The 18,832-nt window shown below is 39.3% G+C and overlaps 1 protein-coding gene across 7 annotated transcripts in view; it reads left to right on the top strand.

The window, feature by feature from the left end:
• NBEA (neurobeachin) overlaps positions 1-18,832 on the top strand; it is a 361,568-nt gene that overhangs the window by 289,066 nt on the left and 53,670 nt on the right. For all 7 annotated transcript variants that reach the window (XM_083608943.1, XM_083608944.1, XM_083608945.1 and 4 more), the window contains 2 exons: positions 7,110-7,250; positions 16,300-16,419. In XM_083608943.1, the coding sequence (XP_083465069.1) occupies positions 7,110-7,250; positions 16,300-16,419 (261 nt within the window). The remainder of the gene's footprint in view (positions 1-7,109; positions 7,251-16,299; positions 16,420-18,832) is intronic.

Below are 18,832 nucleotides of genomic sequence, written 5' to 3'. Positions count from 1 at the left end.
AGTTAGCCAAAATATCGATCAAGGTGTTCTATCAGTGAGATATTTCAGACTTCTCAAGCTTTATTCAAGACGTACACGAGGTCAAAGGTTGCATTTATTGTTTGACAAGTTGAAAAGCTAATGAAAGAGACTGTCATAGATACATATATTATCTCTGCACTAACAAACCATCAGGTGATCTGCTTCTTTTCACCTTGATTGGACCTTCCTGTACAAAATGCCACTAGGCATTCATACAAGGAGTATTTTTGCAACCTTTATGGTATGCTAGATTTCCTTTAAGAGTGGTACTTTAATGTGGTTTTCCTGTGCAAAATTGTATAATGCTGATTCCTAAAGTGCAATGAGTACATGACTTTGACATGCTGCATTGTCGCTACTCATTAAAGTGTAAATGGGTTTCCCCCCCTTTTTACTTCCAGTCATGCACCCTGCTAAATAAAGTAGCTCCATCACCTACTGGGGAGGACTACTAATATTGACATATGTGAAGTACATCACACACGCCCATCTGCCGAAGGGAAAAATTATATTTTGTTAATGCACAAAGTGCTTGACTGGCAGAAGATAAGCATAACCACTTTCTTAAATTACTGTGCTGCTTTAAAGAGAAGGAAGTGATACCGCCTTAAGGTTTATAAATGTAATAACACAGCTGAATGCATGGAAGTGTGAGTTTTTCCAAGCAAGCGGTTCTTAATATAAGCAAATGTTTTTGATCAGGCAACAGACTGGCTGCAGCGATGCTGAAGCCTTTTATTTTAAATGAGCTTTTGTTCTTAACTGGGAACTAAGCAGAAATTCTGTCTAAGCTCCATACACACACACACACACACACACACACACACACACACACACACAGTGGTACCTCGGGTTAAATACTTAATTCATTCTGGAGGTCCGTTCTTAACCTGAAACTGTTCTTAACCTAAGGTACCACTTTAGCTATTGGGGCCTCTCATTACTGCCGCCACGCGATTTCTGTTCTCATCCTGCAGCAAAGTTCTTAACCCGAGGTACTATTTCTGGGTTAGCGGAGTCTGTAACCTGAAGCGTATGTAACCTGAAGCGTATGTAACCCGAGGTACCACTGTATTTATCTATCTATCTATCTATCATCTATCTATGTATCATCTATCTATCTAATGGTGATTGCTTTGGACAGTATTTCAGTGACAACAGATATGAGCTAGATGTGAAAATGTTAAGTCGCTGATTCTAAAGTGAGGAAATCTCCTGCTACCCTGTTTGCATGAGATTCCATTCTGAAAGTAATCAAGCAAGTGGCCGTCCCCAAACAGAGATGCTAGCTGGCCTCTACGAAAGGAAATTACAGGTGTACAGAAGCAGTATTTCTCTAAATACAAGATGCTGGGAACATTCAACAGCAGAATGTTGCAGGGGATTGGACTAGATGACCCTTGGGTTCCTTCCAACTCTATAAAATTCTATGAAGGCAGTCTCCTTGCCTTCCCAATGAGTGCCTTTAGGCATCCACTTGCCCCTGTTGGTAGCAGAATGCTGACTTTGAGGAACTACGCAGTGGGATCAACTGATCCTATAATAAATTGGCCAGCAAAATGGTAAACAAGTACATCTATTCAGTGTTTTCTGAATTTCTCTGCAGAAGACTAAAGAGTCTGGGCAAATGGAATGTCAGGAAGTAAATAACAGCAGTCTTCTGGTGTCATATCAGTAGGAAGATTTTTCGGGGTGGGGGAAGCAGCCGACAGCTCTAGTTAATTGCTAATTGTTAATTGCAGTATGGTACATAAATTACAAAATGACTCTACAATGCCTGGAACCTATAATTTGTAAGAAGTAACACTCTCTTAGTCTAATAGCATTATGTTTTAGAAACACTTTGCCTACGGTGAATAATCAAGTCCTGAATGAATATTTCCAGGCACATTTTTAGGGGGCGGAAAGAAACACTACATTTTCAGTGGACAGTGTCTTTAAACCTTGTGGAGGAGACTTACAAAGCCAGCAGCAGAGGTTCCCCTCTCCCCTTCTCGTTCCCTCAGCTTATAAAGCATATTTTAGAACAGATTTGGCACTTCCTGGGCTCTCTGGAGGTATGCAAACCCATAGTGCCACTGCAGAAGCATATTATGTCATGGTGTTACATTCTTCTGGGAATATTGTGGGGAGGGGAAGCATCAACTTCTCCAGTGTTAGCAGCCATTTTTAGTTGGCCGAGCGTATGCAGTTTCCTGATTCTTAGGATGCCTATTCATGGATGTCCAGAGGGCAGGGCCAGTGCCAGGTGGGGCTAGCAAGACAGTCACACTGTCCCGTTATCCATGCATAGCTTCTACATGGAGAACATCTGAACGGTCTCACCATTATATGGTTATCACAATAAGTAATAGCAAATCACAGTTCTAGATAATAATAATAAAAATTGAACCTCTCCTTAATGAAGATGAGTAATAAGAATTGCTTCTATAGAAAAAATAAATCATACTGTGGTCCTGTTTAGACATTGCTCAGGGATAAGCCTCTTTTTGTATTCTCTACTGTGCCTGTCACTAAGGGGAAACATGAGCAACTATATTGGGAGATCCTACACTTATTTGAATACATTTGAATGACCCCATAAGATTACTTAACAAGCTTGTCCTTTGTTTCCCATTCTAGTAGGAAATAATACATTTTAGGCAAAAAAAAATTCAGTTTGCCCCCCCCCCCATAAAATTCAGCAATTCCCTGTAAGTCACCCATTGTCTGTCCATATTATCTCTCTTAATTGTAATTGCTTCAATGGGAGATAGCCATAAAGGTGTTTTTATTTCCAGCAGATTTTTTATATTTCTCCCAAACTCTATTCAAATTCTTCCTAATAATGTGGTTCATACAACTCTTATAGATTTTAGCCTTCCCATACCAGAGACATGCATGCCAACCAAATTTTAAGTCATGACCCTCTAAGATTTCTACATTGTCCAATACAATCCATTCTTTTAACCAACACAAACAGGCTGTCTCACAATACATTTGCAAATCTGGCAGAGCAAAGCTCCTCTTTCTTTTGTATCTATCATAATTTTATATTTATTTCTTGGCTTTCCTCCCTGCCAGATAAATTTAGAAATTTATTTTTCCATTCTTTGAAGCAGCTTAAAGTGTTTACAATTGGAATTGATTGGAATAAAAACAGCATTCTAGGTAGTAAATTCATTTTAATGGCTGAGATTCTACCTAACAGGGAGAATTTCATTCTCCCCCATATCACCAACTCTTTTAATATAATTATTTTCAAAAAGGTTAAGATTTCTTACTGTCAGTCAAATTCCCAAATACTTAACTTTTTTGCCTATTTTTAAACCAGACATCCATTTTAAAAATTATTTCCGCTGCTCATCCATGTTTTTAACCAACATTTTGGTTTAATCTGAATGTATTTTGAAACCCACCACTTCTCCAAACCTTTTAATTTCTTCTAAGGCTTTGGGAACGCTCTCCAAAGGTTGTTCTAATATCAACAGCACATCAGCAGCAAATGCCCTTAATTTATAGATGCTACGTCCCACCCCAATACCTTTGATTTCCCTGTTTCTCATATTCTGAAGCAATATTTCCAATGTCATGATAAACAACAGTGAGGACAAGGGACAACCACTCTATTCCTATTCCAGTTAGCTTGTTAGTTAGTTAGTTAATTAGTTAGTTAGTTAGTTAGTTATTGTTGTAATGTGCCCTGGCACCTGCTGGTGAAGGGCAGGTAATAAAGTTAATAATGATAATAATTAATAAAAAATAGCAATCTACAGTAGTTCTAAATCTAACATCCATCTTTGAAGTACTTCAGTGAGGGTATTGGGCCTCGTTCCCTACATTTCTGACTTGACATTAGATTTCACAATACTTGTCTATAAATAGTTTATGTGTTCATTTTAATTTTATTTATTTAGAACATGTCTTTTCCGCTTTCTAGTCAAAATGTATCTCAGGGCAATTTCCCAGTACAATAAAACCAACCAAAGCAGGGTTCCCAGACTGTGGTCTGTGGACCACCAGTGGTCCACAAGCTTCATTTAGGTGGTCTGTAGATTAGAGGCTGAAGTTGGGGAGTGGCACATCCATCGCATTGAATAGTCATAATGATTTCTTTAAATTGTATTTTTATTGCTTCCTTTATTTCTCACATTATATTTCATTGTATTACGTTGTGAATTCTATGGAATGCAACAGAACACAATATAAAATAAATACAAGAAGCCAAATAAAATAGAATAAAATTATACAGCATCTAGCATAGCACATTACAATTGCTACAGTATGCAGAAGAAGTGGCCTGCCAAGATCCTTGGCAATTTTCGAGTGGTCCATGGGGGAAGTACTTTGGGAAACACTGGACTAAGGCCTATCACAATAAAAGGCAGCAGTTAAAAGCAGCAGTGAAAACAAGTTCATACCCAGAACTTGTATCTTTTTTGTAGAGGTCATGAAACAGAGGGAAACATGCTAGTATTTTTTTTGTGCAAGGCTACGTGCCATCAAAGCCAGGAGTGAGCCTCTCCTCTCATGATTCCGATCCCTGCTGTGATCACTAGACAGCATTCCTTTCCTGTTAAGGCTAATCACAAACATATTTAAATAAAATGTTAGTTTGTTCTTTCAAGCCATATTATTCCAAATTCAGCAGCTGTTCTGGCAGCTATAGCGAAAACTGCAAAATCTTATCACACCATTTCATACCTATCTTGCACCTTGTCATATCAATAGGACGGCCAATTTATTATTTCTACACTAAATAATTATTTAAGCAAATATTTTTACTGAAGGTATCTTGTGCAAACAACCCAAATAATTCTGGCCTGCCTTTACCGTACCCCATACTGAACTATAAAAGACCGAAAAGGTTGAGTAGCCTATGAAACCTGAGTAAAATAAAAAATGTAAATATTTATTTTATTGTTGTTCCAGTAGTTGGGAAGATGCCTGGAAAAGATTAAGAAATGGGTCATGCTTTCCTTTCATGAATGTTTTGTGAGGTCTTGCAGTGCAATCTGCATCAGATAAGCTAGATCCTGAGGGATTACTAAAATATTTTACACACATGAGAAAGCTGTTAGCATACCCTTGACAAAGCAAAGTATTAAACAATCAAAATGTTTAGCGACGCCAAAATCTTGGTACAACATTGACTTAAGCTATAATTATCCACAAAGTAGAACCCCTATAAAATGGTAGGCAATTCTATAATTTTTATTTATTTTATTTATTTAACAGATACCTACCTCAAAAGAATCTGGAATTAAAGGAATAAACATTTGATTCATTCTCTATTGTCAATATGTTTTATTTCCCTATTTTTTTTAGTATTCACCTTGATTTAGGTTGGGGGATATACACACATTGCTACTATGAACTTAAGGCATGAATAAGTCACCATGCATCCCAACATGGAGTTTGCACTATAAAACACATTTATGGTTCTGAGCTAAACGTAATAAGAAGAGGCACACATATTTAAAATATGAGAAAGCAATTATTGTGTAAAAATGATAAAAGGAAAAAAATATCTATACCAAAGTATAATGGCTATTTTATATTTTGATTATGAAACGCTACTGCTGGGCTGGGAATCAGGTTTGGACTGAGTGGAGGAACCCCTCAGCTTGTTTCTGCCAGTTGAGCCTCGCAAGTGACTCAGACCTTCTCCTTCAGTGCTCTTGTGGTATCCCTGCCGGCAGAGCACAGCATCAGATCCCCCAAAGGGGACCTCACGAGGACAGGGTGGGATGGAGCTGGCCTAGGATCTGCTGGATCCCAAGCTGCTCTTCCAGCCAGCTGGCATCAGGCCCGATCCAAGTCCAGTGGCTATGGCAGTGATTGTCCAGGGTGCATCCGCATCAGTAGCTCTGGCACTTCATAGAGGCGCACGACTCCTGGGTCTGCAATTTGTAACGCTCTGGAGGTGTGCACTTGTAGTGCACCTGCGATGTATTATGGGTCCTTTGAAATATATTTTTTATTTGTATTCCTTTGACTTCTAAGTTAGGGAGGAATCCTAAGTTCTGGGGAAAGCCAACTGAGGGACCACTGGATCCTAGGGATCTCCTTGTCTGAGAGCAAAGAGGCAGGTCCATGTGCAGAAAAGTAGATGAGCAGCTGGTGGGACTCTGAATGTGCCGGGGGCAGGTTAGATCCATCACTTCCCACTTAATTTCTTAGCTTTTTATTAAGAGCCTCCTCCTATGACACTCAAACTGCTAAAGTGGTAAGATGACTCTAGCAAAGGAAAAGGAAAAGGAAAAGCATGTGAGTATAGTTGCGTATTTGGTTGTTCCCTTTGGGAGAAAACGTGGAGGATTTGCGAGAGAAGCAAAAAGAAAAGAGAAGTTTGGTAACTTGAATTGAGCTCCTTGGGATGGAGGGAATCTTCCACTGTTTGCCTTATATAGTATATCACTGCAGCAATAGCTATAGGAAGAATTAGAATTGGGCCTTTCCTGTTTAGCACAAATAGGCAAGTAAAGGGGGGGTGTCTACTGCCCCCTTTCCCTCTTGAGAACGTTTCTTTATGTGAAAACTGGCCGTCTTTGGAAGTGGCTGCTGTCTTTTCATACTGTGTACATATTCAAGAATTTCTGCTTAAGATCACCAAACACCACAAGGCCTTCTGTGTAAAATCTTTTCATCATGAAATGCGCATTACAAAGTACCCTGCCTGAACAGAAGTCACATTTCATTAGCTGTGTCATTACGGTGAATGACAAGAGTAACGTTACTTTGGTTTGAAAGCATCTGAAATGTAGGTTTAGATGCATATTTCCAGAATATATTGTTAAATTCACTGGGAAACTACCCCCCGCCCCTCACCCTGTTTGAAATGGTCTTGAACTTTTGCAGACTTATGCCATATACATTTTTTTGGTTTTTATAGCAGTCATGTGTTTAGTAACTCAAGCCTCTAAAATAAAAGTCCCACCCCTTCTCAAGCAGTCTGAACAAACTGCAATATGAATTATCAACATTCGGGCTGCTGAATGTCATATATGGTGAATCCTTGTTAAAGGATGCAAACTAAAAGTGTGATATAGATTTCCAAAGCATTCTCCAGCTGTTCATATAGTGATGTATATGTATTCCCTTTGCAGCCCATCGGTGCTTTGAATCCAAAGAGAGCAGTCTTTTATGCAGAGCGCTATGAGACATGGGAAGATGACCAGACTCCACCTTATCATTATAACACTCATTATTCAACATCTACTTGTACCTTATGCTGGCTCGTTCGCATTGTAAGTATTTTTGTCGCCTCCTATTCATTCAGTATTTTCACCTGTAAAGCCAAATTCATTTTTTACTTTCATAAAATGTGGAATTACAGAATCCTCATCCATGTAATTTTTTCTGCTGTAACCACTTAGATGACTCCCTGCTTCTGGGTAACCATGATAGAAGTGAAATTGCAGTGGAGCAAATAGATCAAGTCACCAAATCAACAAGACTTTCCCTGATCCATAAGATTGGACCCTGATTTATGTGTGTGGATTCCTGGTTTATTAACTTTGATATCTTTTTTATTGGCTTTAGGGTGTATTTAGGGTGGAGCTGTGGTCTAAACCACTGAGCCTCTTGGGCTGGCCAATCGGAAGGTTGGCAGTTCAAATCTGCACGATGGGGTGAGCTCCCGTTGTTCTGGCCAGGCTTCTGCCAACCTAGCAGTTCAGAAGCATACCAGTGCAAGTAGATAAATAGGTACCACTGCAGCGGGAAGATAAACAGCATTTCCGTGGGCTCTGGCACTCATCACAGTCCTCCATGCGCTATTATGAACCCGGAAAGCTGTCTGTGGACAAATGCCAGCGCTCTCGGCCTCAAACGAGATGAACGCCACACCCCATAGTCGCCTTTGACTGGACTTAACCATCCAGGGTCCTTTACCTTTTTGTTTTAATGGATAATGTACACAGCTTAGGGATTTTAAAAATATTAAGTGGCTTAGAAATGCAAATAAATAAACAAGCCATTCTGAAGAACAGCCAGGTGAATCCCAGTGCTCTACTGCATGGTGGATGTATCCACTGTGAACAGACAAGGAAGGGGGAAAAGCAAGAAAAATACATCTTCATTGATAGGGAGGAAATCACACACTACTTCATCAGACTATGCATGATTACTCCATTTGAGTTGGACAGACAAAACAGTTAATATGAAGCATATTGCAACTGTGGTTTTCTGTCCTTGTGTCACCCACAGAAATGATTTCTGTCGTTGTATCTGCTCGTTCTCTTGGCATCAGTGGTAGCAGGCCCTACCAGTTTTTGATGGGTGGGCCATTGGCCTGATACAGCAGGCTCTTCTTATGTTCTCATGTTCCAGGCAAGATGGTTAGACCCTCTAGACCCCTAGACTTAAGCCAGGGTTTCAAGTTTTCAAGTTTCAAGTTTTATTGCGGCAAAAGCCAGTAACACTAAACATCACAAGATCAAACAAAAAGAGATCAACAACAACATCAGAAGGGGGGAAAAAAAAGATTACACAAGGGAACTTTGCAGTGTGCCATTCAACAGAAGAGATTTACGCTTCCTGATTGCTAAAGTGCAAAATTTGGCCACCTCATATGATATTGAGCTTGAGGAATCTTCCAGAAGGTATTTTCGTAGAATTTCGGGGGAGGATTCCAAATAATGTTGTAGGGGTATAAATTTTGATAAAAGCGGCAAAATAAGTTGAACTCGTTCTTCACTATAAAATTCGCAAAATAGAAGGATGTGTGTGACAGATTCTACCTTATTAGACATACAGGGGCAGAGACGCGCATGCATTGGTACCCGCGTGAATTTGCCGTACAGCACTGCTGAGGGCATTGTTTCAAAGCGGGCTCTAGAGAAAGCCCATCTATAAGCTTCGTTAGTGATGTTAGTTAAGTAAGGGGCAGCTGCAAAATTAGGCCAAGCTTTTAAGCATCTATACGTCTCCGGGAGTAGGGCGACTTCTTGTAATTCGACATCGTGAAGTCTCTGAGTGACAATTGCTTTTGCCTTGTTCGGAGTTTCAATAAAAAGATTTTCAGGGTTTAGGCCAATTTGTTTGATCTTATTAGTTATTTGCATAAGCCAAGGAGGATAGGGAGCTGCGGCCAGGAAGCAAGGTAACAGTCCCTTAGGATTGTAATGGATTTTCAGCCAGAGGGATATTGCTTGCTCCCAGACTTTTAATTCCACTCTGGGCAGTCCTGCCTCTTGCCTTAAGACTGCATTAGGTGTACACTTTGGGGTAGCAAATAATGATCTTAAGAATTTTGATTGTACTGTTTCAAGGGTCTTAAGGTTGGCAGAGGGGCTAATTTGAGAGCCATACAGGAGTTGGGCTAGAGATTTTGCCTGAAAAACTTTTAGGGCCATCGGGAGGAAGCCAGCTCCTTTCCTTCTGAATAATCTAAGGATGGCATTTGCACTTCTTCCTGCTGATATAGCTGATGTGGTCAGGTGTGTTGACAGTTTGGCATTATAAGAGAAAGTAATGCCTAAGTATTGGAAGGTCTTAGTCTGTTCAATGGCGTTTCCCTTTACGCTCCAATTATCTTTCCTGAAGGAGCGGTTAAAATGTACAATTTTGGTTTTGGCAAAGTTAATTGTTAACAGTTCAGTGTTACATTGGTCACTAAACTTTCCTAAGGCACGTTTCAGGCCCACTTTGGTTTGAGAGAGAAGAACAGCGTCATCCGCATACATTAAAACTGGTACTTTTCTGCCGTTAGAGAACACGGGGGGGTGGGTTTCGATTTCACGGCAACATGTGACCAGGGAGTTAACATAGATGTTAAATAAAAATGGGGCTAATAGGCATCCTTGTCTGACTCCCCTTTGGACTGGGATTTCTCTAGAGAGTCTGCCGTCCTGTGTGAGTCTTATCTGGAGGGTATTATTCTCATGAAGCTTAATCATCAGAAGTAATAACCTTCTGTTAATACCCATATTGGCCAATTTGGCCCAGAGCCTACCCCTGGATACAGAATCAAATGCTGCCTTTAGGTCCACAAAGGCCGCATACAATGACTTTTTCCAATGTTTCACATACTTATAGACAAAATAATCTAACACTAAGCAGTGATCTATGGTAGAACGTCCAGATGTAAACCCTGCTTGTTCAATTTCTAGCAAGTCATTATGATCTAACCATTCACATAATTTTAAACATAGATGTTTTGTATAAAGTTTACAGATCACATTCAGAAGACTAATTGGTCTATAATTAGCTGGGTCAGAGGGGTTGCCCTTTTTAAATATAGGAACAATTATAGCCGGTCCCCAATCTTTAGGGATTTCAGTTGTCTTATCTATATATGAAAATAGATTTGCAAGAACCGGGGCCCACCAGTTTATTTGCGCTTTCAGAAGTTCAGCGACAATGAAATCACTTCCTGGGGCTTTGCCAGATTTCATTTGTAGAATTAACGAAGTGATCTCAGTTTCAGATGTTGGGGGCCATGGTGTATCATTATCTAAAGAGATGTTAAACAGCGCGGAAGGACGATGTTCCCTAAACAGCACTTTATAGTGCTCTCCCCATAAGTTTGCAGGGATTATTGTGCCCTCGTTAGGAGTTTTGGTTTGACTGGAGATAATTTTCCAGAAGTTGGTATTGTCTTTTTCTATTGACACTTTTATAAGGGCCTGCCAGATAAGAGAGTCTGCGGTTCTTTTTTTGGTTTTTAGTAACTCTTTGTAGTTCTTTTTTTTAAGTTGTAACTCTAATTTAGTAATAGGGTTAGGATTTTGCCGGAAGACCTTAAAGCATTCCCTAAGTATAAGTTTTGCCTGGATGCATTCGCGGTCAAACCATTTTTTGTTGGTAGGGAACTCATTGTGGTTAGGTCTCCTGAGTCTTGACAATAACGGTTGGAGTTTTCGGATTAAAGTGTTATAATGGTCAATTGGGGAGGTCTCTTCAGTGTCATTGGAGGTCAGATCAGCCCAGAGAAGTTGACCTTCCATTGATTGTGTCCAAATGCTAAAGTTGTTATTAACATAAGGGGACCATTTAATTCTGGATCTGCCTATTTGTTGTAGAACATTAGGGTCAGGTGTCTGTGGGACGAGCCCACATCTAGAGGGTTCCCAAAATTCAGTCCTTTTAAGATTTAGGGGTAGATGGTCACTTTCGGTTCTTATATCTACAGTAAATTCAATATATTCATCAAAGAGTTCTTGGGAGACAAGAATGTAGTCAATAACAGAATGCCTTAAGCCTGACCAATAAGTGAATTGGCCAGGGCAGTCTCCCGAGGAGAGGCCATTTAAAATAACAAGGTTTAATCTAAGTGCCATTAGAAAGAGACATGTACCAGCAAAATTGGTAACTGGGTCAAGTGAATGACGCCTGAATAGGGGCCAATGTTCATCATTAGCATTTAGGGGACCCATTCCACTTTCGTTAATTAGCTGTTCGTCTGAGTGGCCTAGCCTTGCATTAAAGTCCCCACCAATAATTAAGGAGGCAGAGGGGAACTTATTTGAGACAAGGAGAATGCAGTCTTCCAGTTCGTTCCAGATGTTTTTAAGATCAGTTTGTTTCATAAGTGGATGAATATAGACATTGATGCATATGATCTTAAAGTGGGTAGAGAATATTTTAACAGCCAAAATCCATTTTTTATCGATTTTCAATTGGGTAGGGGAGGTAGTGTAGTAAGCCAGGGTTTTATCAACTCTAGATCTAGGTCTAATAGGAAGTAATAGGCAGTTTCCAAATCACCAGCTTCCCTATTGCAAGCACTTTTTGCTGTGGATTGGAACTTGCCTCTCCCTTTGTACCCCCATGCACCCCTTAAATATGTTCAGGGGTTTCCCCAGACACTCCAAAGCAGATTTGGGGGACAAAATGGGTACTCGGGGGGGAAAGGAGAGGGAAGGGAAGCTCTGTTGCTGAGCCAAAAGTGCTTGTGGTAGCATAACTGTTCAGTGCAGCCATTGTCTTTTGGGATGTTCACGCCATCCTGAGTTGTCCAGCTTCCTAAAAATATAGGCATTTAAACCATAATGTCCACTATATTTGAAGGTGGGAAACCACTATTGGCACAATTTATTCATGCGGATGCCACCTTGAAAATGCAATAAAATGTAGTCCAATTATAATTATGAAGCCTGATTCCGACTTTGAAGCACCCCATTTTGTAATCAAGCAGGGTGGAACAGAGAGCTAGAGCTGGGTGTCATCTGCATATTGGTCACACACACCTGATGACAGCTCCCAGCAGCTTTATGTGGATGTTAAATAGCCTGAGGACAAGGTTCTCGACGTACCACTCATGCTCTATTTAGGGGAGACAAATCACAAGCCTGGGTTCAGATGTAATGCTAAGCCAAGCCATGACTTAGCTCCTGGAAGCGCAACAACAGGATTGGGGGAAGAGCAAGGCAGGCGTGATTTTCTCTTAAAGCCATGGTTTTCTTTTAATCTCTTTCAAACTTAGCCATCTTTACCTGAACGTAATTATAATTAAATGAGAAAAATTAAGAGGAAATATAGTGTGTGTTGATATGAAATTATTTTTGAAGGTAAGAACTAATGCCGAGGTTATATGATAAATGTAGAAGAGCCTATGCATTGAGGCTAAGGATTAAAAATCCAAAAGATAGACACCATATGTTGGTCTAATGGGGCACCCCGTAGTGTTCAACTATGAAAGGCTTAATCCTTGACTATGAATTTTCTTGCTTTTGTGTTTGTCTCAGACTCTTAAATAATGTTGTCATGGAATTTAGGATTATACTGTAACATAATTGACTATAATTACCTTTTTCCTACTGCTTTTTCCTAATCCCCAGTTGCTTCTGATTTTAGAATCTCAGCTTCCCAAATCAGAATAAAGGTGCACAGAGTTTTATTGGGTTTTTAAAAGTACAACATAAATTTAAAGTGTTCAGATTAATGGTTTTTTTAACACTAATGGGATATAAATTTTACTCTTATTGAACAGATTAACTGTTCTTTTAAAGCTTGCCATTTGTGGCATATACAAAATATTTTCTTATTTATTCAAAGGAGATATGATTAAAAACATGAACCATCACCAAGTTGCATATTTGGTAGTGCAGTCTTAGCTATTGCTTTGTTTGGCCACTTGCCAGGCAATGACAGTCTTTCTCATATTGGAGTAGGTGATTCCTCTCCATCACCATACCACCTCCATAATCTAACCTTCATTAAGGGATGTAGGATTAAGCATCTGATATATTCCACTGTGAGGTTTAAACAGGAACTAGCCCATCACTAGCCAAAGCCGGCAGTATTCAACACGAATCCTACTCAGCATATACCCGTTGAAGTTAATGCCTGGCTAGAACCATGAACAAGAACTCTCCATTATGCAGCAGGTCCCAGTAGCTATTGTTTATTCAAATGTCTACCCCACCTTTCCATGTGCGTGGTTTTACATGAATAGGTCCAACATTAAAACAGATGAGGTGTCAATCAATAATATTTGGGGTGATCTCTTATTCTTGAGTCACCCCTGTTGGCATATGAATCAAAATCAATGAACCCTGCTGAACATGCTGTGATCTCTAGAGTTCAAGAGCTAGAGTTCTGAGAGAGCTTGGAAGCTCTTTATTCAAGAACAGTTATTCTAGTATAGCAATAGACACAGTAAATTGGATTGCTTTTTGCAAACTCAGGAGACAATCAGTAAAGGCTGTTGTTCCCACTATCAGCTTCTTTAATCGCCTGGTCATGTAAGGCAGACCCTAATGTCTGCTTTGCTCGGTCAAACAAACTTTTGGAGCAGATGCAGGGTAAAAGAAGGTAGTGTGAGTTTTCTGCCTCCAATCAAAATCGATTCCAACCAACTAAGATTAAATATGTGATGGGGTATTAAGTAGATGGGAGATGTGGACACATCTCCCATATTCCCATCAAGTGCCTCCTTTCTGCCCAATCCATGCTACTCATGCTCTGAGCAGATGTTGCATAGGGCCCAGGGGAATTTGGAGGAAATAACCTGCCCTTCACTTTTTCTCCTCTGAATTACGTAAGTTTCACAAGGCATTGCTTATATGCTAAATAAGTCTGTGAGCAAATAGTGCTCCTTAAAATATTCAGTAAACATTTCTGAACACTCTCATAACCTTAGCCATTAACTGCACTTGGCTGACACATTATTTACAACCCATAGTTGAAAATGCCTGACAAATTAGTGTGGGTAGTGTGTGCCTAAATTACTTGCGCTTAGAATGAAGTCCTCTACTTAGACTCACACTGCTCAAACACAGTCATGTTCTCCATGTTACTTCCTGCTTGGCGTTGTATTTCATGTTCGTTATGAATCCAACCTTCCAGACTATACATTTTTTTGACTGGAGCTGCCTAATGTTTAGGGGATACTTTTCATTGTTAATGACCATAGCTGTTATTAACAGAACTTAATAGTTGCCATGGTAATTAATGCAGTGATACTAAAATTGTAATTATTCAATTCTTCTCAATAAGGAATTTTTCATATAAGAAATGCTTTGGAGTATATCACTGTGAATTAATTCACATAACTATATAAAAGAAATGCCATTACGGCTCTGCTAATTCATTCTAAAACATTTCATTCTGAGATTAAGGATAATCCTATGTATGTTTATTAAGTCCCTGTGTGTTCAACGGTGTTCATTCCTTAGTGGGCGTGCTTAGGATTGCAACCTTGGATTTAAGGTGAATTCTATGGCTTATGCAAGCAGTGAAAACATAGTCCGCTGCAGTGGTGAGGACTACAACTCCCAGCATTCCTGATTATTGACCAGGCTGGCAAGGTCTGATGGGAGTTTGGGTTCAACATCAGCAGAACCATAGGCTCCATATCCCTGGTCTACTGGGACCATCAGAATTAATAGAATATGGGTAAAATTGTTTATTGTAGACATGGATACATGCCATCATTGAAGTCAGTAGTGCACGGTGGAGTGGGGTGGCAGAACTCACCTGAGCTCTTGACAGCTGTTGCTTACAGAGAAGAAGAAAGATTGATGTGGTGCTAACACGCTGTTGGAACCAATCCCATGCTCCTGCCAGTGTGTTTGCACCACATTGACCCCCCCTTGCCCTCCTTCCAGGTAAGCAACAGTGACTTGGTTGCCAGGAAGTCAGGTGAGCACCACAATGTTGTCGTTCCCTGATTTCAAGTCTGAAACTAACATATCAACAGTTCTTATTCTTACTGGGAACAAATTCCATTCAGCATTATTGCTGCATTTCAGATCAGAAGTGAGTTATCTACTTCCTTTAGAGTGTGAGCAAAAACATTGCTGCTTTAATTTCTGATGGCCAAATGGTTGTATGTGGCTTAAATATAAGTTCTAGTCTTTATCATCTGATTCTACACAATGAGCTAAGGGCATCATAATCTAGTAACGCTTTGCATCTTCCCCGCCCATTTTTGTGTGTGTTACTCATTGTGTAGGAGTTTTTTGCCGGCTAACTCCTCTTTCCATATGTAGCCCTTGTAGGCAAAAGTCAACACTTGTGAGAGCTAGCTAGAAAGAGTCTTTTTTATTTTACTTTTAATGGTGGAGGGCAGCCTGGTACCACATATGAAATGGTATGGGGGTTTAGCTTTAATTTCTTATTGAACATCTAAACAAAAAGGTTTTGATGATACAGTTCTATGCTGATTTTTAAAAATGCATTTAATTACATATCTTGTTTGAACATATTTAGTTTGAGTAGCATCCTGCCAAAATTAAGCACTTCCCATTTTCCCTTCATTAGGGAGTTGAGTGGAGGCTTAGATCTCTCATCCTGAAAACAATCAAACTTTAACATGTTTCATTTTTATGCATCATTTCTTTGTTGAAGGCTTGGTATAATTTACTCTTCATCATATTTATTCATATATATATATATATATGTGTGTGTGTGTGTGTGTGTGTGTGTGTGTGTGTGTATAATATCACACATAAAATAAAATATATGGGAAGTTCTCCAAAGAGCAGTGGAGTTTAGTCAATGAAATAGATAGAGATATTACTGGAGTATTTTGGAAGACTGGTGTGTGTGAAATAGACTGTAATACTCCAGTCTCTTGATGACATTATTCTAATATAGAGCCAGCACATCATTTGTTGTAATCCTTCCATTCCATTCTGCTTTTGGGTTATTAGTAGCAATAGTTGCATCAAGAGATTAAGCATAAGCAATGTATTAGTGTGAAGTGCTGATTAATTCTTTATTAATTCTTCCCTTAATTAATTTTAAATATTAAGCCTAGAAGGCACTCAAATTATGAAGTTGTTTTGGATTCCTTTGCTTATTACACTTGTATTCATTTTTTTATTTTTTATTTTAATTTTGTGGTAGGAACCCTTTACAACATTCTTCCTCAATGCAAATGATGGAAAATTTGATCACCCAGATCGAACCTTTTCTTCAGTGGCAAGATCTTGGAGAACTAGCCAAAGAGACACTTCGGATGTGAAGGTAGGATTATTGTTTTGCTACATATGCATGCAAAATAATTGAGTAACTGTTATTGTTATTACATGCTACAAATAAACAATCGACTTGTGCATTCCTGAAGTTCTGTTTCACGTAAGAGCAAAAAGAATGGCTGCTTTAGACTTCACTGCTCTAAAATGCCATTTTTATATACAATGAGAAATAAAGACTCTTCTGATATTTGAGTGCTCAAAAGATCTTTTGTTCTTGCAAAAAACCCCACAACCATTCTAATTTAAATCAAATAATCACAAGATAGAGAAAAGCCCAATAAATTTTCTTTCCTGCTGTTAACTCAATATTTGGCCCATTCCATAAACAGAGCAAGATTGCATTTGACCTTAAAGTGTCATATTGTTATAGCTTGCTGAGCTCTGGCTTTGCATTGCCTGGGGCAATTAATAAAGCATTAATGACAAGACACATTTAAAATGTATGCTTTTCTGTAAGCCTTAGCTTTTACTTGACTATGCCTGGGGATATTATGCAACAGTACACATTAGATTAAACCAATATCTACACAATACGTAGAAACAGCAAGCGAGCAGGGTAATTTCACAATTGTGATTATACCTCCATTGTTCTATAGAAAGGTTTTTTATGTTTGAATACTGAATCCTACATTCTTGCTTTATTTTAAGAAGTGTCCTCTCCTGATTACCAGTTAATATGATAGATTCCAAACTACATGAAAAGTGCTAGTAGCACATTGTTTGATTTTAGATCTTTTCTGATCGTGTCTTGCTATTAAATATTTACAAAAGAAATCAAATTTATATTATCACAAGGCACTCACTCTTATTTGAAACAAGAATAGAAACTTGGTTACTATTTCTTTCTTTTTTAAAAAGCACATTGCTGGAGTCTTTTTAAAGGCATTACGATCTCAAAATCCATTTATACTGATGTTACTAAGAGTTACATTATTTATGTATTGAATTTCTGCTTTGACTTAGGAGAGAGAAATAATTGGTTGAACAAAAAACCACTGGTAAACTCATAAACTCTTACCAGGTACTTGCCATGATTTTGATTCCATTGGAAACCAATGTCATTTGGTATGTCATCAGCATTGTAAAGAAAACAATGCTTTTTGATCAGGATCAGCTGACACATTAAATAATTCACTTATGCATATTTCTTTGGGCTAAAAGCCCTAACTTTTGTTTGCTTTCAAAATGTGCAGTTTTGCTGAGACTGAAATGCATCGTTTTTTCATCAGAACTTTTTGTTTCCCTTTCTACTGTTTTAGTTGAAATGTCTCTGAATCTATAAACATCCATAGTATCTGCCAGACCACTTTGCCAGGCCATTTTGATGCACTTACATTGTGCTATTTGGTTTTGAAATGTATAAATATATGTTTGAAGTACTCAAAGGCAACTTTGTGATCTATGTATTATAGATCTTTAGTATATTGGGATACTGACCCGATATGCGATTGGCATACTGGACAAGATTGCAAAAAATCAAATAAATAAGATAATTAAAGACTAGATTATTATGTTTGTTCATATATATATATATATATAGAGAGAGAGAGAGAGAGAGAGAGAGAGAGAGAGGCTATATAGGCTATATAAAGGTAACGGTACCCCTGCCCGTACAGGCCAGTCGTGACCGACTCTGGGATTGCGCGCCCATCTTGCTTAAGAGGCCGGGGGCCAGCGCTGTCCGGAGGCACTTCCGGGTCACGTGGCCAGCGTGACGAAGCTGCTCTGGCGAGCCAGCGCAGCACACGGAAACGCCGTTTACCTTCCCGCTAGTAAGCGGTCCCTATTTATCTACTTGCACTTAGGGGTGCTTTCGAACTGCTAGGTGGGCAGGAGCTGGGACCGAACGACGGGAGCTCACCCCGCCACGGGGATTCGAACCGCCGACCATACGATCGGCAAGTCCTAGGCGCTGAGGTTTTACCCACAGCGCCACCCGCGTCCCTATATAGGCTATATAGGCTTTCTTAATTTCCAAAGTTGTTGTCAACTTTCATCTTATCTACATTCCAAGGACACAAAAGCCTGTTGAATATCTACCCTGAAAGGCATCCAGACTGTAAGGTTAGACTGGATGCTTGTAGATGTATGATAGTTGTTGTGGCTGTTGCAAGCACCAGACATCTTGTTCCATTGGTACAGAATGTAAAGTGACAATAGATGCCAAATGTTGTAGTTTTGCCTAGTATTTGGAAGGCATGTTGACCCTGTAGTTAGGCACTATCTTCAGGTGGGAAAAGATCTTCTTCCTCCATCCCACCTCCTTTTATTCATGAGAGGTGAATTTCCATGTTTAAAATTAAACAGTGAAAACTTACTATCCCAATCTAGATATTTTAAAAAAACAAGCAATGGTTTGCTGTCATGAGAAGAAGTACACCTACACCTCAGTCTTATACCTT

This window comes from Podarcis filfolensis (assembly GCF_964270895.1).
Source record: "Podarcis filfolensis genome assembly, chromosome: 4".
In the NCBI taxonomy this organism is placed as follows: Eukaryota; Metazoa; Chordata; class Lepidosauria; order Squamata; family Lacertidae; genus Podarcis; species Podarcis filfolensis.
The sequence above is the reverse complement of the archived record's forward strand: the minus strand, read 5'-3'. Positions and strand labels throughout refer to the sequence as shown.